General features: G+C 44.2%; 1 protein-coding gene and 1 long non-coding RNA gene across 6 annotated transcripts in view; one reads left to right on the top strand and one right to left on the bottom strand.

The window, feature by feature from the left end:
• Nucleotides 1-830: 830 nt before the first annotated feature.
• Nucleotides 831-23,532, bottom strand: part of LOC111243428 (uncharacterized) — a 67,615-nt gene continuing 44,913 nt past the window's right edge. For all 4 annotated transcript variants that reach the window (XM_022788996.2, XM_022788987.2, XM_086977045.1 and 1 more), the window contains 2 exons: nt 15,308-15,486; nt 831-8,366 (listed from right to left, as the gene is read on the bottom strand). In XM_022788996.2, coding sequence (XP_022644731.1) covers nt 8,265-8,366; nt 15,308-15,486 — 281 coding nt within the window. In that variant the 3' untranslated portion in view covers nt 831-8,264. The remainder of the gene's footprint in view (nt 8,367-15,307; nt 15,487-23,532) is intronic.
• On the top strand, nt 8,207-15,314 carry LOC111243440 (uncharacterized). Of its 2 annotated transcripts, XR_002670476.2 has the most exons (3): nt 8,207-8,346; nt 8,766-9,473; nt 14,496-15,314. It is a non-coding gene; the product is annotated as an uncharacterized LOC111243440 (long non-coding RNA). The 2 variants fall into 2 exon arrangements; XR_015318784.1 differs by lacking the exon at nt 14,496-15,314 and having other exon boundaries at nt 8,766-9,644.

The raw sequence follows: 23,532 nt of genomic DNA on the forward strand, positions 1-23,532 counted from the left end.
CACATTGTACAAAACTCTTATTATGGGTAAAATGCAAGCTGGCCCAACAAATTCCGGTTGTGTTTTGTCGTGGGGCATCCTTCCAACAAAAGATTACGTGGTACCGCATTCATTTCCGAAATGTGTTTATCATGAATGCGTGATGTTTAAACAAAAAAGGTTGATTTTCAATGGTTATAACTAACCATTTCAAGCTTGACTACACGGAACTGTTTGTTTGTCTAAATATCCGTAAAGTATGAAGCCAATGAGCTCCTATCGCGGTACTAATGCAGTAGGTAAGCTCGACTATAACAAGCACAGTCTGAGCCCTTAATGGCGGCGGCCAAGCCTCACCACCCCTGCTAATTTTCAGACATATGGTAAGTATTATGGTAATTCAGGGCTAAGTAATTCATAAGTATAAATTTGAAGCAAAATCTATACATTACGTAGAAATTCCTTTGTAAGATACCTATGGCGTCTGTGCAGAGGTTAAGGACGCGGTGGCTAATTTCAAAATGCTTTCATTTTAAGGAAGGCAGCTAATACTATATAATAAAAACAAAAGAAGTTTGGAAACAAACAATGTCTTTGAAATGCTAACACAACACGCGTGTGTGATGGATGCGTTAATTCCAATTCAACCTATACGGAGCACCATTGCATAGCTTATACGCTTAAACAATGTTGAGGGTCGTAGAGCTAAAGTCTATGTACAAAGCACATTATTTAGTATGGTGGTTTGGGCCCTGCTGAGAAAACCCGACTACCTTTAATGAACCACAAGAAAATGTCTAGATACAATTAATACGTGCAGTGCATTTATAGATTTATAATGATAAACAATGTTCAGCTTGTTGTCGTATGGTCAACTATTTTTTTATTTTTTAAATCGATGACTGCGACCTCCGAAGGTGACGCTTACAAAATCCCTATATCTTTAGAAGACAGTCGAAGGTAGGAAGTTCAGCTCAGGTGGGTGGCTTGCAGATTTTGAATAGGCTTCGGTGTAGTTCAGATCCAATTGTGGTGGATACCATGTCATATTATGCACTCGAATTCCAGCAAAAAAAATGTTTCTTTTTAATTTTTTTTTTCTTTTTTAAATAAGCCTCTGGTGACTCTCGGCACAAAAGCGTGTCTTGGAAGCGAGTGGAAAATACGCGTCGGTAATGGTGCACCGGGTTTTGCATCTCTTGGACATGGGGTCTGGTGCTAAGCAAGATGAATGTTAGTAAACTGCGTTCAATATAAATCTTGAATATACTGTCGCAGCCATCAAATATTTTGCCTACGTAGTGCGATGTATACGAGTGGTAAGGACGGCTTCAAGCAGCGCAAGCGTGGTACAGCGCGTCTTATAATAGATAAACTTGTCAAGCACACACCCATAAGGCGGTGGTCGTACAAGTGTTGCTCAAGTGCTTTTGATAGAAAAGTTGTGCATGTATCGGCCGTTTGTTGTTCGCTTCGTTCCGTGTTTTCTAGAATGGACTCACGATAGCGGTTTTTCGCAAACACGGAACTTCGAAGGCAGAAACTCTAGATGTGAAGCGGACTGACTAGCTCTGTCGTTAGCTGGCCGGAGCAAGCACTTGAAAACCTCAACCAGAAAACACTTGTTTATCAAAAGACTTCGACCACGCGCAGTCGGCAAAATGCGGACTTCGGTTTTCGATGCCATGTAGCACAAGTTCAAGATGATAGGCTCGCGCATGCTGACCTTCCGGCGTTTTAAAACACACCCTATTGTCGTGGTGGCAGTTACCAACACTGCTGTTGGATGCTCTGCACAACGGGGGCCATTTTTCTTCAGCGACGGATTCGCAGATTCTTGGTCAGCGTACCGGCGCACTTCGATGGCTTTCTCTTGCAAGTCGACATACATCGCGACAGTGTACGCACTCGCGTGCTCTAATCTATATCCATTTGTCCGGAAATAAGCACGCCATGACAGGTTGGGAATATAATAATAGGTTATGAGCTGAAGGATTAGTCGTGATTTTTTCGGACTGACCCGATGTGAGGATGTACCCATTAGCCGTCTATCCTTTTTGCAACGTGCGTATTAGCGCTACCCATCGAGGACTTGCCTTTGGGTGCACCTTATTGATGCACTAGAACTGATATTTTTAAACAGGGGCATACGGCTTGCGAGTTTGCAGTGCTGCCTAGCGTCACAATGGCAACGCAGCTAAAGCTTGCCGCTCCGGTTTGTCTTGCTTTAACAAACGCAGTCTAAAGACTCTGCGCGTTGATATATTCTCTCTAAACAGCAACAGGTGTTCCTTTTTGCTTGGTCGGTACGCAGCTTTTTTCGGAGGAAAAAGGTTGTATAGTTCTCCGTTGGAAATTTGCTATGTAGTCGTGTCGTGCGCACGTAAACTGAACCACACCTGTGACGTTTCTCGCAGAAACCGTTATGCTTCTCGTCGGTTTACCACGTGCTATCTTCACTCACACGCTCTAATTGCTCGACCCGCCTCCTGGGTCGTGAAGTGCATGGGGCGATCCACGTCACCCCATGCACTTGACGACCAGGCTGCTCGTGCTCATATCGCCAGCCGCCTCACTTTTGAAGCGGGCTGTCTTGGTGTTGGCGTTGGTTAGCAAGAACGAGCACCTTATAACTACGCGTTTTGCGCTCATGTAGCCATAAACGTGTATGTATTCAAATACGTATGCTATAACATTTCGAGTAATCCGAAAAATCATAGCAAAGCTATGCTACAGGTCTTAGGTACATGGTAATGTTTATTAAGTTAGGTTTTTAGATGTATCTCAGGCAACAAGCCGGTACTCAATCAGCGTCACCTCTGCTGCAATCATAAAACGTCCTGGCAGTGCGGCACATAAAAGTCCTTATGTACTTCCAGAGGAGAAATAACTTTTTTCTTTGCAGGGAGGTGCTGAATCTAAGGAATTAAAAATCGGAAGCCAATTGCAGTTGAGCTCCGATCAGTCCCGTATATATGTTAATACCGGATACAGCCGTGCTTCCGAACTGGCCCGAATATTATTTGGCAGTGTTTTCGAAGTGAGCCAGATCAGTAAGATCATCGAGGGTTACTATGAGCAGAACGTCTTTCAATAAACCGATTTTACCCGAGAAGATATTCTCATATTAGTGTATTTGCGTAGATTAAACGTTTTGCGAAGTGCCAGTAGATCGTGAGGCAAGGGACCGGGTCTCCTAATATGTTTGTCTGTCCTTTGAGGAGGAAAATGGATTGAAAAGGTAATATGAAAAGGCGTTCGTACTCGTAATACAATGTACACTCGGCTAAATTGTCACGTACAAGAACTGCCAAGTACAACGCAATGATGGTCTGACGTACAGGATGTATGTCACATAAAAACGGCACCATCAGAGTTGACCGGTGACCAACGGTCGACTCCAAACAGGGTGACTAAACAAAATTCTCGTCGAGACCATGAACTTTTTGAGGTACTCAAACTCGACTGTAAACGGTATTGCGAATAGGTGCCCAACTGCAAAAGGAGCAGAAGCAAGCTTTAGGCCAGCATAACGCAAAGCCCACCCGCTACGAGAGCAACGGTGGCTGCTTGTGCTTTATAGGATGCACCTATCGCGTAAAGGTCATAAGGTCGGAAGTGCGTGATTCAGAGAAAGAATTAATATAGAGCCGAAGCATGAATGCTAATCTTTTAATTTGCGTAACTAATAATAACCCCATAGATACACAAATTCTTATTTGAGGAGTTTAGAACAGTACACACTTCACTTACTTATCAGAATATCTTATTCTCAATTTTCAACCTTTACATGTGCCAAAGGGCTAAATTTAGTACCTTTTTCGACTGGGGTACGAGCGTTAGAGCGGTACCATGAACGAGTACTTAGGTTCAAGCTGTATCCGTGCTATCATTTGAGTCTTGAGTCGTAGCCAAAAACGATGGAGCTGGGATTCAAGATGCTCAATGTCCAAATAAAATAGAACTTGACCTAAATTATGCTAGCTTTAAAAGGTGAAGACTCAGTAGTTTTAACTAACAATAAACATTTAGACCGCTCAGGTCCCGTAATTCGCTTTCAAATACAAATCACCAACCCTTTGGCTATTATCCAGTTTCCAAACCAGTGCTAAAACCTCAATCACCGCTGTAGTCTTCGTACTGATCTGTGGTACTCTGTCATGGTTTTAGAGAGTTGTACGTAGAATTTTCGGTTAAATCATTTTTATGACATTTACTGAGGTGATCTTAACGTTTCTCGTGATTTTAAGGAAGATAGCCTCTTAGGTGAAGAATTTTACTTAGGAGCAATAGGGTTGCAAATCACAGACACGAAACGATGCGTCTCCAAGCCATGTTTGTGCTCCGAGTTGCTTCATTCCTGATATTACTCGATCAAGATCGATCCAAATTCATATTTTGTTCCAACAGCGCCACCATAAATGAAACATGTGCGATACTGATTAATTATCTACGTTACTATCAGATGAGTACGAAGTTCCGACAACGCAGCAGACAATTACTATTTATTATAGTTAGCACCATTTTGATCACTCTCATTTCATTATGCCGTACTGATTGCAGTAGAAGTAGTGCAAACAAAAATTGGTTTGAAACGGTACCGATGTGATGGTATTATACGCAGTGAGGACGAAACAGTGGTCTCGGATCTTTCTTTAGCGTGTGTACATAGCTTCGTTCGGATAACACTTGATGATGTTTGCTAACAAACGATTTCATCTCAATGCGCAAAGGGTGTTATAAGACTTTACGCTTGCTTCAGCCTTCTAAATACGCGGAGTTCCCTTGTTTGTTCAGGGCTACTTGGTAGAAAAATGAGTTAGAGTTGTATCATACGTAACAACGAAGCACCTGACTGTTTTTTTACGCCTTCACTACGTGCCACCTATACATACGTAAAGCGTATTCAGCCACGCCGAATTCGTGATTAAATTGTGTTTTCTCTCACAAAACGACCGTGTCCGTTCTTACCTGCCGTTAATGTGTTCATTTTACTATTCATTACTGTGTGAGACAGCCTAAAGTAAGAGCGAGTGGCCTTTCATTATTGGATGTGTTCCAAATGCTGGGCTAGAAAGCAAGAACTGATATCTAGCTAACGACGTGGTACATTGAATGCAATCAACTGCAGGGTGCGTATTACGTTCTGACAATATATATGTTCAACCCAAAATGTGTACATATTTATAAAAATCCTGAAATGACCCCCTCCCCCCTCCCCCGAGACACGAAGGAGCATTGAACGGATGGAAACGCTGTCTACATTGTTACATGTTGCCTGTGTTCTTTCATTTGATCACGAGGTCTGAACTCGAACAATAAAAGGCGAAGCGTTTTATCGTTCGAAGTAATAATAAACTTCATGGCAAACCTGCAAGTAAGTACAAAGCCTGAAATGTCCGCACCTTCGCTACGAAATCAGAGATCCCGAGGTACCAAATCTTCGGCGTTGCCCGTCCGCTATTCCAGTGGACACTGCATTGAAACGTGCAACATTTGTTCCTACACAACTATTACGTGAGGCTTATTTTTATCATTATGTGCCACTGTACGGCATACATTTTATTTTAAGACTTTCAGATTGAACATTCAGCCAACTGGAGAGGAATAGTTTAACTAATGAAATTATATAGACCCGTACACGTACGAACGCGCCACAGTTTCGAAGCGCTTGTCAACTGATATTACATACTAGTTGAATTTAAATAAGACACCGTTACGTTCATAAATATATATATATATATATATATTTATTATTAGCAATAAATGCAAATCTATATATAGACTCTCTTTCTGTCTCAGATTAGCAAAATATGAACTGATCCTAAATATATAATAGAAAGCGATTCATTTGAGATGTTTGACCCAACGAACGTTTGTATTGTTGACGTTGTACATATATCGGTGTATGTCGTCTGCGCATGTCGTTTGAGGAGGGGGTCGATTCCTCATAAGCTCAATTCTAATTCGTAAATAGCAGCAGCTCGAAGCACTTTCGGATACTTGTCAACTTGTTATTGTTACTGTTGTCCACGTTTACATAAATCTGACAACATTGTAACAATATATGCTATCGTCGTGTCCATGGATAGTGACAATGCCAGCTACGTAACTGCGCGTTGCGTCGACCGAAGTACTGTGACAACTATTCATACTTTCAGTTAGAACGGTATTGGATATATATATATTATATAATATATATATATATAGTTATGATGTGGTCAAACACGCACGCGCACACACGCGCGCGCGCGCGCGCGCGCGCGCACACACACACACACACACAGACAGACCTACACACACACACACACCCACCCACAGAAACACCCACACACACACACCCAGAGACACACACACACACAGACACACACACACGGACCCACTCCCAGCCGTACACCAGCGTAGCATGGAGCATCTGTCCGTCCATTTATTGAAACTAAACCCGGATACGCCTAGTTTGCGTGCAACGTAATCCTTAAAAAACACGATTACTTCGTTAATAACGATTATACTGTATTTGTATGGTATATATATGCATTAAACTTTTCTAAATATAGCTACCACTTCATGCTATTCTTCGTACATGGTCAGCGTGTATGATTATTATAACGTGAAATTTTAAGGCGCTACTTTCTCTCGTTACCGTGTTGAACCTACTATGTACACCACTGAGCACTTCTTTCTACACTAGGCTGGAATAAAAAAAAATCGTAACACGCATCGTTCAGGCATATCGGATTCTGAAGCTAACGTTGTCGCATTCTTTCTTCGATCTGCTAGACCTATGTAGCATTGTGCATTATTTAGCGAAGAAGCCATCATGGCCGGAGAGGCAAATCTAACCAGATCTAATCAGTATTATTGTAACCTGTTCAGAAGCTAATGCTGTTTTTGTTCGATACGGACGGATCCTACAACAACCGAACCCATATTAATAATACCTTCGTTGAAGCCGCCGCTTCCATCGCTTCACTCAACTATAATACCTGCGTTACACACTCAGATGTACACACAAAATGCTTATTTTTTATTAAGATTGTACTGTACTTCAATCATTCATCATCCTATCATTCATCTATCACAGTCTTCCACAGGTTTCGATGAATAGGAATAGATAAGTGTTTGTTTATATATATATATGCTTATATATATATATATATATATATATATATATATATATATATATATATATATATATATTCTATAGTAAACATGTAATCGTTATCATAAGGAAGTGTTTTTACTGCCACATATATTTTATTATTATTATTATTATTATCATCATCATCATCATCATCATCATCATCATCATAAAATAATTAGTCGTCAACCGTTCCAGATTTTTTTGAGCATACTAAGCGAAGGAGCGCCGTTTCTGCGATTGGCGGTCAAGGCCTTGCCAAGACGACTAAATCAACCAAGATTTTAAACTCCAACGGCAAAATCGCTCATTCTATAAACGTTAAATCAATCTAATAAACCACTTTGAACGGTAAGCCACCCCGCTTGCCACAGGACTACCTTCTCCTTGTGGTATCCTTAATATGGTCTTAGTATCAGTACGTACTTGTGCTTATCTATTTTATGCTGTTTGCAATAGCGGTTCCGTATCTTCTTAACGTCATCTCCTGTCACGTGACAATATCAGCAATAAAAATCAACTTTATTTGTGTCTCGATACAGCAAAGAGAGAGAAAGCCAACTGTGCCCCGTATTTGTGTGCTTTCCAATTCCTCCAGTGAGGAGTTGCTGATACTCAGCCAAATCCCTGTCTAGATGGGTAGGCTCTACAAAACGGCTAGATATATGAAAATTTAAGTAATATCCATATGCCCAGTTGCAGAGGTTGTTGTCTCTTCTCGTTTTGCATATAGGTATCGTTCTACGCTAATTACTATTAATTGTCCAGTATACGAAACAGGAGATCGTTTCTGCTAGCTGCTTGTCAGATGGACTGTCCCTTTGACACTGTACTAATAGCAACATTAATCGGTCGAGATATAATTATAAAGTATGATGATTTTCTAAGCGAATATTTTGTTTTTTTTTTCGTTCGTTCTTCAGCTAGTTTCACAGACAGAGCGAATAGTGAGGTTCCTGTTTTCTACTCGAAACCATTACACCTTTCAGAGACACCATAGAGAAGAACTGGCATCCGCGTTTACGTCGCTATTCGATGTTTCTGCGAGTCTGCTAAGCTTATGGCACCGGTGTGCCAATTTGAGTGATCGTCTAATAGTGTTTTCGTTTGTCGTCGACAAGGCTGAAATTAAGCCAACACGCTTTTACCGCAAATGTGTCGGGGGCATCCGCGGTCTCCTTGGAGCTTCGTTGGCCATGATAGCGTCCATTACGAAACCAATAAAGGTCTGTCGGCGTTCTACCCTCTGCAAAGTAAACAAACCAATACATATTAGTACAGAATAATCGGGCACTAAGTAGATTTTAACAAATTTCTCATTGAAACCAACGTATTTACTAATTTTTTCAAATGAGTAATCTTCCTGTAAAGAAATTTCGAAGCCGAAATAGATAGTGCTATGTACATAATATTATTGCTATCATTACATTGAAATCGCTGCGTATATATATACGCAGCTATATATATATATATATATATATATATATATATATATATATATATATATATATATATATGCGTGCAGCGCCGTCTAACTAGCACGCTAGTTCGAGTTTATTTCGTAGCTAGGTTTAATTTTGCCTAAAACGCACAGTCATATCTGTCCTGGTCAGTAATCAATATTCACAATGTGACCGTTTGACAGGACGCTGCTTATTGACGACGCCCGAAATCTACGCAGATGACGCGACAGCAGACGAAGCTCGATCGTCAGCCCGTCATTTGTAAAGATCGCATCTAAGAGACAGGGAAACATCGCTAGACGTAGATGTGAGGCGCTACAAGCTCAGACGTTGTCGTAGCACTATAGTGGACGGAAGAATCAGCGAAAGAGGTTAACGTGTTTAAATAGTGAACTTTGCATCTTTGTTCTTGATTTGGCTTTACATGTTAAGGTGTTGGCGAGAAACATCTGGCGTTGATAGCCAGCGGAGGCTTGACTGTTCGCTTACATCGAAGTCCGGATCTAATCAGGTTTGACGCCGACAGACTGTTCCGTCGGATCTACTGATCCCACTATATGTAACACAAGCAAGGTGCTGCACGACATCGACAAAGATTCGTAGACGACTAGTTGGGCGGCACCCGGTAAATCGATACGCCCCCACGCACGTTGCACAGAAACCAATGAGCTAAAAACCCGAAAGATCTGAAGAAACTGTTGCCGATTACTGGAACGAGGAGAACGTCATAAAGCCAAATTGTCTTGTCAAGCTAGTGACCGCTACTTGTCAAATACGACAAGTTATCTATCTCGCACATCGCATTACTGAGCACCACTACGTTCAATAGGGGCATAATGATGTCGACTACTGAAGCATCTGCACACCCCTTTTGCAGAACCCCAAACATGGTAGATGGAATCGCTGGTTGATAGTGGATGCACTTCTCAATAGTTCATTTGCTTACATTTTGCATTTAATTGTTCGATTATTACCTAAAAAACCAATTGATTTTGTTACACGAATCAAATCTTTATTAATACAGAGCTTTGCAAACGTTTTTCTGAAAGCATAACTACGCATCCGTCGCTGTTGTTGTCATTTGTTAAAAATATCTCTTCCTTCCCTTGTGAGAACAATACAGAAAAATATCAAGGTCATTGTACAAGAAATTTGTCAGCGAGTTAGCCCACAGATACTGAGACAGACGCAGGCTTTTTATTCGCCTTTTTCGTTCACTTTTCTCTCGCCGGTATTGACCCGCCCGGTATGCTACTCTCATGAACATCTCGACACACAGACCCTCCCGCTATTATCTACCGGAGCGGGATTTACCTAGGTTTGCAAACCCGTTGTGGCCCCCGCTGCCGGTTTGTTCGCCCGCAGTTCGGCCGATATCAGCGCGCCCCATCCTTCAATCTTTACTATGATGATGGACAGGGCTAGGCGAGCAATCCGCGCGGTGTGGGAGGCCCGCGAACCATCTGTTGCCGCTACATCGGAGCAATCAGAAAGCACCAATACGAGCTCTAGTAGGTCCAGCAAAAGACCGAGACATCACGAGGCACGAGGCAGTTCATACAACAAACCTGCGCCCGCATTAAACATGAACTCTCGTCTAACGCTCACGCGGAGGATCGATGAGCAAGACGTTTGGGAAGAAGCAGAACAAAGAAAGCAAAGGCAAAGCTTCTTCATCCTCCTATCTTCGTGCCATCATCATCATCAAAATTGAGCGAGACAGACAAACGAAAGAAATCGAGAGAGAGAGAGAGAGAGAGGGGAGAGATGTAGATGGAGAGAGAGGGGGGGGGAGAGAGAGCAGGAGAGGGGCGAGCATGGATGAAGGGGAGGGGGTGTCGCATTGAAACACGCTCTACGCTCTGACGATCGGTGCTAGATCAGCCACTCAGTAGTTAGGTTGCCACTGCTACTGCTGCTTCAGGTTTTTTCCACCTCCCCCATCTCATCTATTGCTCGTATATGAACTGCTGCTGCTGCTGCTGCTATCACACAAGAAGCAACACAGTAGGAACACAAACGGCCATTCCCCCGACTTGCCTCTTTCTTTCAGCCTTGTGCTGGTCTTTTAGCCTAGCTCTGCCCACGGTCTGTCGACCGATCTCCCAGCGAGCAGCACACAGGCAGGCAGGCAGGCAGGCAGGCAGGCTCTTTTGCACTCGGCTCCAGAAACCGCTATCGCCGAAGGTGCCCCCTTGTAAATATCTAAATAACAATACACTACCACCTGGCCATACCGCGGTGCGCGCGCCCTGTGCCGACATCGCAGCGAAAAAGCAGCTAACACAGTAGTGGCAGCCACTTCTTTTCTTCTATAATTATTGTCCAGTACTGAATAGTGTGTCGCATGAACTTGCCATGCGTGAAAGAAAAAGATGGTGACAAGACAGCCAAACAATTACTCGAACTCTAAAGACTACGACAAACTAAGAACCAGTGACAAGAAACGGTACTCGATTAGTGTAGTACAGTCCGACCTAGAACTGTAGTATATATAGCAATCACTGCAGGCAAAAAATCAGATCTGTCCTCAACGCAAGGGATGAGTATGGCCCGGGACAGGGAACACAGTTCAGGTGGGGTGCTAAAAGTGATCAAGGTAAAAACAAAAAGCCGACTTGGACGTCGAATAAGGCTCAGCCGTACGAGCAGATGTAATGCAATACAGGATGAGGACTAATGCCCGGCAACAGCCGCGGAAGAACAATAAAAAATCATATATATATATATATATATATGTATGTATGTATGTGTATGCATCTGATAAAAACGAATGACGAGCGCATCAGGCGAGATGTATTGCTTGTAAGCTTACTACTTCTAATGGAGTGCACTGCTTTAGCTGTGGCGGACAAGATATATGCTCATCACTGCCCGATGTTGAATGTCGATTACCATAGCGGTGTTCACGACATGAGAAAAGGCCAAGTAGCGAATCTTAGTAAAAGAAAAAACGACGTAACAAGGTGGGTGCCGTCGAGCATGTGTTTACATGGCGACGAAGGTATCACCTCCATCCATCTTGCCGCGGTGGTAGCTACTGGTGCCAGACTGTCGATGGCCGTGATCAGTTTCGCTGGCATAAACAGGGCGAATCGAATGGTGCCAACGGCGTGCGACACAACATCGAATGCAGGCCATGATCAGAATGTAATTCTGTACTGTTTTTCGAAGTTTATTGGTGAGGCGTTATGTTTGTTCGCACTATACCTCGTTAGTACTTTTACTGGTGCGTGATACAACTAGTAAGAATAATGTTCAATAAAGACGCTTTACTTCTTTAGGTGCAATCTTTAGGCCACATCCATAATTGTTCGAAGATGTACGACGCGTTTTAGCAGTAACAATCGTAAAACGGCCGGGCGATCATGGACAACTGCCGGGCACGTTATTAGGTTAGGTCAGGCCAACGCCATTTCAACGAATCATTGCTTTGCGTCACAGTACTGACAGAAAAAATCAGCTACCTACTCGACTACAAGAATGAATCACGAAATGGACGACAATACGTGCCACTGTTGGCCCAACCAAAATAACTCGGCCAATGTAGGAGCGCATCCAAGGTTGGCCCCGACTGCTTCTAATGTAACCGGCATTACTTTTGATTGACGGTCGGTGTTTATCTGTTGCTTCAAGCTCTCGCGACGCTGCCTCATTCGCCACTTCAACAATTAACCAGCGTGGCGGGCCACCCGCCTACCTGTGTTATTCTCTCCGGGCCTATGTCCAATGTATGGTGGCCTACTCCACGTCCTGTGCTGCCAGCCAGTACGACGACTCGAGCCGGCCTTATCACTGACACAAATAGTAGCGGTCGTATGGCCGGTTTGTTTCTTCCTTTTACATTTATACGGTTGTGCTAATGAAAAGATAGCGGGTTGACATTGTTATTGCTCCCGTCGACGTCATTGTCGTTGTTGTTAACGGCGATGCTTTCTCCCCCGGCCCCTTGCACGTAAATATATATTTGTGTGTATGACATACAAAACGACGTTACGCAGACGACAAAGCGGCAGGCATAATGCCTGTTCCGACGCACGCATCCAGGCAGAGAAGCCGATCTAGCTATTTCTGCTTCTTTCTAGATCCGATAACTAATAGCTTTGATCGCTTCAAGGCTAAACGACGTAATTCATATAAACTATTAGTGCGCGAGGACAGCACAATGCGAATGGCTCTGATCGACGCGATATGGCGCATCGGTCTGAATTTCTATTTCTGCTTGCCTGTATATCGGTTCGTCTGCGACGGTCTTAGCACCCATGACGCTCTGTTATTGTCGCTGCTCACAAGCACCTCGACGCTGGCACGCCTCGAGCGTTACGCGCGCATGTTAAGTGAAAATTCGCAGCGCCAGCGCGACCGCCAGATTTCGGGGACGCTATCGAGTTGCCGACAAAATGCAGCTAGACAAATAGATACATTGTTTGGGATGCCGGTTAGGCGGTTTTACGACGTTGGTTATTCATTCGAAAAGAGGTTCTGGCGTCCAGCGACAAACTATACATTACTCCGCCAAATGATTGTATACTTAGTCAATACGTGACCACATTACTGCTAAAGCGGTGGTATTACGTCTACTCTACAGTTATTATCGCTGGCTGACGCTAAATATACGTTTGTTCGCGTACTTGCCGATTGGGTGTCCTTTATATAGAATAGAATGCATACAAACTGAACCGTGTTTGCCACATGTTGCCTTATTAACTACAGTGAGCCATAGCACGGCGTTCTACTGCTTTGTTGTGGCTTTCGTTGTTTTACTAAACATTTGTTTGTCATCAAGCTCAGCACAATAGTCCTGTGCATACACCCGCTAGTAACTGGGGGCATAAATGACACGGACGCGCTAAGGCAAAGTCAGTGGGAGGTCGCCAACAGAAATTTCGTGGTATCAAGAGCTAGAATTTACTCCAGTCGCGTTTTTCATTTTCAACTTATCAAGAAAGAACACTACTAGTACGCGTACTATTGCTATTACCATTAAATTAAGCACCGCGATGGCAGATGGCGGCGCCTTAGTAATGCGTAACGAATATTACGCATCATTGCTCCCGTCCATTGATATCAATAGAGCCCGTCTACCTGTTGCAGACAGAAGACAATTTAAATGTACCCAGTAATGTAAGACGCGTTAGTTTTTGTGTGTGTGTGTGTGTGTGTGACGATATTAAGAAGATTAAAAGTGGAAAATGAAAAACATAAAGAATAACATAGAGCGAAGGTATCAGCTGGTGTTCCGGTGGTCATATGAGCTCCTTCCTTTTACGCCCTTTATCTTCTTTCTCTAACAAGCTGCCCTGGCGGACTTAAATGAGATAGTGTGCAAAAGATAAGACGGAACTACATATATATATATACTGCTAGAAGTAATACAGTGAGGTAACTATTGCTGAACACACAGTACTTCCAAAAGGAGCAGGAAGTTCACCTAACTCCGATCGCTACGTCAGCATCATACACTCTTAACTTGGCTTGATGATTGTTATCAGCATCTGTTATTATATACATTTAGTCTGTGTAATTGGACATCTTTTTTAGCCAACAATGAATTAAGGAAAAGAAGCAGAACAGTGAAGCCACCGCTGCGCCTAAAGTCAGATCGTATGATATACCCTGGTTTGGATAGACCTACATCTTGATATATAAAGCTTGCGTTAGTAGGTATTGCGCTGTTTTTGTTCATCTTCGATCATAATAATATCTTCTCGTTAGACTTCTTAGGGTGCGTTCCCTTCCCGGACCGAATGACGAACTTTGTTCTCGCTTAAGTGAGAACGGGGACCATGTAGCTGTACAAATATCTATTTATGCGTGCGCGTGGCTATCACCCGAATTCTGCACAATATTAATATATACACACATCAAAATACATTCTATACATGAAGATCTCGTTGGCTTTTTCTTTTCAGCCGCCCAGCTTGGTACTCGTATTTGTATTGGTTTCACCATTTGGACTGAGTTCAAGAAAATCAGGAAGCGCTTGCGCTGGTCACCCGACGTCTCACAGACAACGCCAACAGCAGCAGTTAAAAGAGCAGAGACGATTATAGTTGATGACATTGCCAGTAAGGCGATTGGCCAAAGCAATCCTGGCCTGCACTTTTTTTTCGCAACTATATCAAGCGACTAGCTGTTCAGTCGCAGCATGCGCCCACGAGCAAGCACAGCATGACGGGGGCGTCATATTTTATTCTGTCCCTGTAGGAGGCGGTGATCACTGCCATGGTCTTCAGTCTCATCGTCGTCGCGTGTGGTAAATGTGCGGCAAATAGATAGGACCTGGCCGACACCATGAAGGACTCAGAAGTACTCGGCTATGGACAGATGTGCAACCGAACGGTGCCTTAGCGTCATGAGTATCGTCCTTAAAAATAGAGACCCTGTTGACGGCTTTCAATTTGACTGCGCATCAAATGAACGAAAAATTGTGCTATCATTACTTGTAGGCAAGTACGAACTAGTTATGCTACTCGTATATACAACTCAATTTCAAATCTTCTGTGAAGCAGAATGAGGGAATTTTCTGAGAGAAGGTAAAGGCATACCACTTGGCTTCTTTAGGCAGCCATCTGAAGAGTTCGTACTATGACTAAATATGTACCAATTTGTTGTCGGCTGTTTGTTTGATCGGCATATATATATATATATATATATATCAGATCTGTTGCGCCGTTTTTCTAACAGTATAGATACTCCGTAACTAGACATATGACACACATACCCTTTGAAAGCGTCCGTATTCCCAATGGTCAGAAAGACGGCGAAGGTCCCTGCCGATGTTCAGATAGTCAGCTTCGTTTAAGGAGGCAGCGCGGCGTGGAAGCGTACGAGCTGGGCGACGCGGAACTACATCAGGAATATTGGAAACAGTGGCTCGCCGGCGACTAACGGCCGCGACTTCTGAAAAGATTCAAAAACGATGTGAAAAAAAAAAAAAAAAAAAAAAAAAACACAGACCACAGTAGCAGTATTGAGTATACGATTCCACAAATCTGTGTACTTTTCTTTTTTTCTCTTAAAAATCTTTTAAAATAAATAGAAATTAGAAACATCTTAAAATAGTTGTTCCATCTATAGTTTTCGGTCGAGATTTCTGTCTCCGTGCAAATTTACCCGCGAATACTAATAAAATTTCTGAATAATACGTCTATATTGAGGGTACATATTTATACGTTTGTGTTAGTTAAAGAAATTTTCTAAAATCAATGGTCATCATATTTGTACCATAGAGATCTGAAGGATCGGCCATTCATCAATTAAGGTCTTATTATTCCCTTTCTAAAAGTTAAGGTGTTATGGTGGTTACACCTTTATGCCAATACAGGTTTGTTTACATAGATTGACGGCTGAAGAATAAGAAGCTGCAACATCGGAGAGTCACGATTTTTCTGCCACGTGAGCTTCACGTGAGGGACTACGAAGTCCGTCTGCGACGGCTTCAGTCATCGTCACGATTCAAGATAACGGCGGCTTTCGATTTTTAGATTTTTGTTGCTAACCTGGATCTCACTCGTAAAATATGGCGCTTTTATAGAGGCAATGAAAAGGGTACGTCACGAGGAAATCGTACATCTACTCGCGTATACCTATATTATGAATGGAAACAATGGTTAGCATATAATGGTTCATAAAAGCGTTACCGCTAGCTATCAATACTTCACCGACGAGGTAATAAACGAATTCTAATAGGGAGCAGTCATTTTCGTGTTGTTGTTATCGTAAACACTACACTGTTGGCGCATATTGCTAGTGTCAATGATTTTTTTTTTCTTTTTTCGAGAAAAAGCAATACAATGCTCGCCTATCGACATAATTTCCAAGGGTTGGCATGGTTAGTGAAAGTGGTCCGATGTTAACGTTGGTGCTCATATCTGACATCGCCATGGATCTTATATGCTAGCTTACTAAAGAAATGGCTAGAAAAATAAAGAAAGACAACGGCGAGATCCATTGCGGCGAGGCCACAGTCTCTTGTCTCGTTGCCGGTAAGTTTGCCGTTAATTTGTTTGCTTCGATTCCTCGATCGATCTCATCTTGTTTTTGATCGCTGCTTAAAAATCTAAGCCAACAAAAGTGAGAGAAATCATAAAGCAGCTGAAGAAAAATATAGAAGCATTAACAGTCCCGCCTTTAGCTTCATCTCAATGCCGCCTTCGACAAGTCGTGGTAGCAGCAGCAACAACAACAACAACAATAACCATGATTGTGACAATAACTGTTCGATTTCGCTCTGCCGTGCGTCAGTCAACGGCACTCCTTTCAAATGCTACTGCTGTTCATGATGATTAGGCTCATGGCTTAGCGCACCCCCGTAATCGACTGTTCATAGCAGTTCAACTAAAGCTTTGTACCCGCGTCGACGTAATGCTCGTTGCGTCTATTGACGTCGTTGTTATTGTCTATCGACTTGCGTAACGTGTTAGTTGATTTGTTAATAAGCTGACACCAGCACCTCAGTTCAAATTCCGGCTGAGGTAGCCCCTAAGTCGTAGCTTCGTTTACTTAACCATTCTGGCACTTCGATCGATGCTGCTGCTGCTGCTGCTGCTGCTGCTGCTGCTACTATCATCGGTGAAGTTGTCGTCTTCGACTCGCGTAACTGTTGCGTTATTAAAAAGCTGACATGCAGGCAGACAGAGGGCGACTGGGTAGACGGTGTCAGTAAGGAAGGTTAGTGAGTGAATGTTGAATTAGGGGCCCCCAACGCGTTTGCCACGATCGAACGATCAGTGACAGACACTACCAAGGACGCTTGAATCAAATGAGCCTGCCCGACGCCTATGGGTGGATGAACGTCGATGACGATGTGCTCGAAAAGAAACGTTAGATGTGTGCGGACAGCCGCGTCAGCAACGATAGCAGTTTGTGAGGGTGGCATTAAGGGGCAGCACTGGTCAAATTGCTAATACCATCCGGTTGAGGGCCCCAGACCCTTTATGACCGTGAAGAAGCCAAGGAGCAGACATCTCTAGCAGCGGTCAGAAACTTCGTCGAGTAAGACCTGGTAAGAAATCATCAACACCTTGGAACCAGCAATGCGGCAAAAACGAGTCAAGCCACTCAATCGGATAACTACGAGGAGGGAAAACGAAAACATGGTATGGCACCATCGCTACCAGGATCTCCCCTACTCTCTCGCTACTTTTGATTTCTCTGAAAGAGCTCGACGGCCGAGGATCAGCCGTTTCGTATCTGTCTTTTGCACGGGTCCAGCCGGTGCTGCTGACCGCGACATCACTTTTCCACACTCCTCCAGCGGATTCTGTGCTGAACCACTATAAATGTAGTCAATATCAGCGGTACATTTGCTGTCCATTCGGCCAGTCGCGTCGCACAGACTAACGCAAACGCCATAGCCAACAGCCATTGTTAGCCGGCAACGGTACCAAAAACAGCAGCGGTAGCATCGTCGACGCCAATAGCAGAAGCTGCAGTAGTACACGCAACCTAAGTAACTAATAGAAGACGAAAAATGGAGACCAAGAAAAAGCCATAGTGTGACTAAAGCCAGCAGGTAGACACCTGCATGACCCCGGCCGCGACGAAATACACACACACGCGCGCGCATAATCCATGCATGTGCCAGCTCGGACAAACAATCAGAGGGGACGCGCAAATACACACACAAACAGAGTAATGGACGACGACCAGCAACGAAATAAGCGATAAAAACGAATAAGATAGAGCCAGCCGCGAATCATCACGCGCAGCGTTACGTCCGACTCAAAGATGAACAACGCGGTGAAGAGTGGAGGGAGCGGCGGGGGGAGAAGTTGGCGAGCACCGGCGGTCGAACAGAGGGAGAGTGAGAAAGACGCCGAGCGTCCTCTCGTAGAAATCTCTGGTCCGTTAGGATAGGCCAACGGTGAATCGAGAAAGTGGCTGTCTATAGTTTGTCTCCATCGGTTCTGCCCGTTTTCTCCCCTATTTGTTACTCCTTTCTGTATTTCACATTGGTAGAGGAAAAGACAGTAGCAAGATTAGATGTAGTGCTGCTAGTGCAGGCGCGACTGCCGCTGCTGCTGCCGTTGTTATTACTGCTACTATCGCTGGCGTTGAATCAAGCGACAAGTAAGAAGAAATAGCCAGGACTAAGATCTTTCTGCCCGTGTCAGATCGGCTCCGTGGCGATGCAGGAACAACGGGCGGATAGGCTTTGCTCTTCGACGACGAGCTGCCGCTGCTACTGCTTTCGGCGCATCAGTCCAGGTGGCATCGTTGCCGTGCTCGATATTGTTGTGGTACTTGTAATACTTCTTTGTTTAGCCATGGCAAGATCACTCCGAAGAACAGACTACTGTAGACACTCATGCGAAGGCGTAGAGATATAGAACCATCGAGGACATTGCTGCTATTCCGCGTACGATCATCGTTCGCGTTGATGCTATTGGCTCGTTTGAATCATCGGCCCCATCGAACCTTTCCAACATCTCGAAAACCAACTGAGTGTCACTGCTACGGCTGATACAATCGTTGTATCTGTTTTCGGTCTATCTGGATCATTCTATAAGAACTCTCGTCGACGTTTTCCTTTTCTCACGTAATTGTTTAAGGCGACGCGTGCGGTTCACTACTGGAACGTCATCGCTTATTGCGATCACACTTCGGTCGTCAACGGCGAGGTAAACTGGATCTGCTGATGTTACTAATGTTATTGTTGACAGCCGACTTAGTGAAACGGCGTATCCGCGACCCGGGCAGCGGCCGCAATCGTACGGACTGCTTAGGCCAAAAGGCTTCGCTAGAGCCTACGACTCGAGCTGGAGGGACATGTCGCAACGACGAGACGTTGCAGTTTCAGACATTTTTACGGACGGATTAGCTGGCTGATCCAACTCCTTTGTCTCTCGCTCTTGTTGACCCACTCACAACGCTATGCTAACAGAGAATAAATCGAAAAGAGAACGTGTCGATAGCCTGGAGACAATCGCCTATTTATATATATATATATAAATTTCAGCAGAGTAATATAATGTGCTTGAAACCGTTGAAGGACATGGGTCACATTTAAACAACGTACTCGCATACGAAAAATGCAATGTTATTCAGAACAAGAAGGAATGAAAAACGATGAAGGCAATGAGTAGCAATTAACACTGAAGCCGTTAATTAAATTTGGAAGATATTTCTACCACCACTCGGAGATATGACCTTGGCTACGTAAAAAGCCTCAAGCTTCACAGCTAATGCTATGTCGAGAAGGTTTAGCACCGTCATACGTAACTGGTTAATGGGGATGCAGTAGTTGTAGATTTCTACAACTGATGCTGGTGCCATATGAAAGGTCTCTTCGATCTTCACTGTCATATTGTTACGCTGTCCGTCTATTCTTTTATATTTCTGAATACACCCACATCTGATATAAGACAGCTGTGGGTGGATTCAGAAATAAATAATTTTCTTTTTTGCTTCTACTAAAAAATTCATAAACGATAATACTAATAACACGTGATTCCTTTCGACAAAGCACGTAACACTAAGACGTCGGGAACTCGCAGCGTATGATGCAACACGAGTGAAGATAAATGGCATTCGGAATCGAAAATGGTAGCATTTCTGATAGACCGTGCCCCATCTGTCACCTTATTTCTGCCTACTATTTTCTCTGTTTTGCCTCTTACCTAACTGTCACTAAACAATCGTTTCTTCTATGCTACTATAGTTAGCTAGCCGGCTGACAAGCACAGCTGAGGCCAATTGTCCCATTAATTGTTCTTCATAAAACGAAACTTCTGAAGCGGAGCGTCGCCAACGCCAGATCACCCCGCGACGAGAATACAGCCGGTAGCCTATAGGGCTTCTGGACCGGTATTTGGCGTCCCATGAGTCCCGTTACGCGCTCCGGGTGTCTTGCAATCTATAATATTGGTGTTCGGGCAATCGCTATGGGGCTGCAGCTTTATCCCACAACAATAAATTATGCCGTCCAACACAGACAGAAGTGGCGGCCGTCAAAGTCGTAACATCCGTTGCTGCCCGACTTCCACTGTTGTGTGTGATACATGTGAATCTATGTATATGTGTCTGACCTACCTGACTATCGTTCTCAATGATGGAAGGAGCCCTCCGATCGACTTCTGACACGAGTCATGCAAAAGCCATCATTAGACAGCGACTGCTGTCAGCTGATTGTGAAGTCAGTTCTCTGCTTTAAACACAGGCAGTGAAGAATATAAAACAACAAATCCAATAGCGGCTAGCCAAAACCGAGAGCCTGTGTTCGTGCATGAACTCACTTAAGTCAACGCAGCTGTTCTCACCGGTTTCGTTCTACTGGACTATCGAGCGAATACGCGACTACGGAAACTAGCGAGAGCGACAACGAAGCAAAAGATCATCCAGCAGAGACGCGTCCAGTGCGACAAGTGTTCGCTGACTAGCGAAAAGTGGCGTGAGCAGCTGACTGGATGGATCGACTTTACTTCAAACCGATCAGCGCAAACGACACCTCCTTAGTGTTGATGTTACTGCATATTGCTTTGCGCTCTCGTTCTTGCTTAGACAGGCAAGTAAGCAATAGACAAACGAATGGGCAAGCAGGCAGGCAGGCAGGCCGCAGTAAATTCGCTCGGCGTTCATGGGTTGTCGAAGTCGTCTGGTGGCCCGCCTTTCCTCGTCGATTGTCGACTCTGGGCACGCTCATCGTAGAAGCGTCTAGTACTTTTCCATAGTCATTTGTGACTGTAGTCATACTCGAGCTTTACGCATCCACGCCAAAAACTCGGTGCGACTTCGATGAGAAAACTTGTTGATAGCAAACCTCGAACCCAGCGCCAGTCGACGAAAAAGCGTCCTTCTTTACTTTAGTTTCTCATTGCCTGCGTACGGCAGAAGATGCAGACTAAGGGGACGGACCGATGGAGCGGGCACGTAGCAATCGAGCAGTAGCAGCGGTTACAGAAAAGCAGAAAAAAAGAGGCATGAAGTCGAGGCGAGTCTTCTTCGTTACCTGCCGCCCGTGGCTCGTTCGCATCGAGGTAAGATGAACGCAACGCAGGTGCGTACAATCGATGTTTCTTTCCTTTTTCCCCTGCCCGCCGGTTCGTTCGTTCGCATCTCGTCCCGAAACTGTCTTATATCGACCCCACAATAACAACACCAGCCACAGCGACAGTAAAAGCAGTAACACAGGAAAAACGGCTGAGTCGACCATAACAACAACAGCCAGTTTAGCCCGCTGCCGCCGACCCGACCACGTCGCTCTGGCTTGCCTCCTCCCCATCAACTGCAGCAGTAGCAGCGGATTAACCAACAGCTACATAACGTAGCCCCTAGAGAAACAATAACAACAACACACATTGGCGGCAGAGACGTCGATCGGATGGACTGGCACCGGTAGACCGATAGGCCAAAGTCGAATCAGACAGCCACAAACCGGGAGACAAACGAAAGGATCCAAGGGGAGCAAAGAGTAGAGGTAGAGACCCAAAGTCGCCGGTGTAATACAACCTATTAGCTGCCGTTATTAACGCTGTTGTTGTAATGGCCAGCGTCGCTACTGGCGCTGCTGCAGTGGTCGTCGTTCAATAGCACCCGCTGAGTTTGTCGAAGACGTGGCACACACACATACGTACGCGTGCGCGCGCACGCACGCACGTACGTACGTACGCACATGCACCTACTAAATGGACATGGCTGCAGTGCGTAAAGAAGAAGATGATAGAAAAGTAAGAGGGTCACCGCATCGACGAGAGTGAAAATGGACAAATGAAAAATATATGTACAGCTGGGGGCAGTTTTCAGTTTGACACTAATCCCTCCGTTCTCCGTCCCCTCGGTTTGTTGCCCCAATCGAAACAAAAAAAAAGTGAGCGGCAGCTGCGCTGATTGCAACATCAACAGCAACGCCGCCTCGATAACAACGATTTATGTCAAAATTATCGAAAACCTTTGCAAACCTTCGGTAATGAATGGGTGCTGTGTGGATGTCTTCAATGACTTCAGAAAAAATGTAAGAGAAAAAAAAAAACAAAATGCAAGCGTGGAAAACAACATGTCACCTGTGCGACGATCGTATAGATGAGCCTAAAATTTTCAAGAAATCACCATAAACAACAGAAAGAGGATCAAACTAAACATCAATCGAGACTAGTCACCCAAAATCGATCAGATCTAATAGCAACGCTTTGCATCTTGTAGTTCGTAAACATGCGCACAATACCTGGAAGACGACAAAGGCAAACAAATGTAAACCTGCTCACCCCCGTTAAGGCGAAGACCAAGAAGCAAATCTTCAATAAAGCCAACAAATCTTGCCTAGACGATGGTTACTATCGATATATCTGAAAAACGAAGACTCTTGCTCCTTTTCTTGCCTTCATTTTATAGAAGGATTTAGTAAAAGGGGTTTTCGCGGGAAACCATCACCCAATTCGCCCTGACGCTTTGATTTCATCGCCTTACTTGGATTTTATTTAGTACCATTCTGGCTTCTGATACCCATCCCTCTTACCAACTTCTTTATGAAGGCTTTGCTTTCGGTTGCTGTTTGTCTTTTACTGCCGTATACTAGCGTCAAACCCAATCGGGGCCCTCACTTGGTTCTATATGCAAAACAGTTTTCCCTGCTGCTACTGCTACTGCTTCTGGTGCAGACCACGGGATGCGTCGCATAAAGGCAGGCTCTCCCGCTGCCACTTGGAGAATCGGCTTTAGCTGCCCATCCATGACTTATCTATTAACCCATGTGCTTTTCGTCTGTTCATCTATTTTCCGTTTTATCTTTCTCTTTTGGTCTTCTGTTTCCCGTTTGTGAATCCGTATTCGCTGATTTTTGGTCTCGAAAGCAGGGTAAGCCACTGGAGCTGAGAGAGGGAACGGCAAAAGGTGGGTGACACAAGATGGCTGAAAGTCGTGCTCTGTGGTAATAAAGTACAAAACATAATAACAATAGAAGTAACACCCTAGTAATGATAATAATATGATGATAAAGATTACGCAGTTGCT

The sequence above is a fragment of the Varroa destructor genome, unplaced genomic scaffold (genome assembly GCF_002443255.2).
Source record: "Varroa destructor unplaced genomic scaffold, Vdes_3.0 BEIS01000001.1, whole genome shotgun sequence".
In the NCBI taxonomy this organism is placed as follows: domain Eukaryota; kingdom Metazoa; phylum Arthropoda; class Arachnida; order Mesostigmata; family Varroidae; genus Varroa; species Varroa destructor.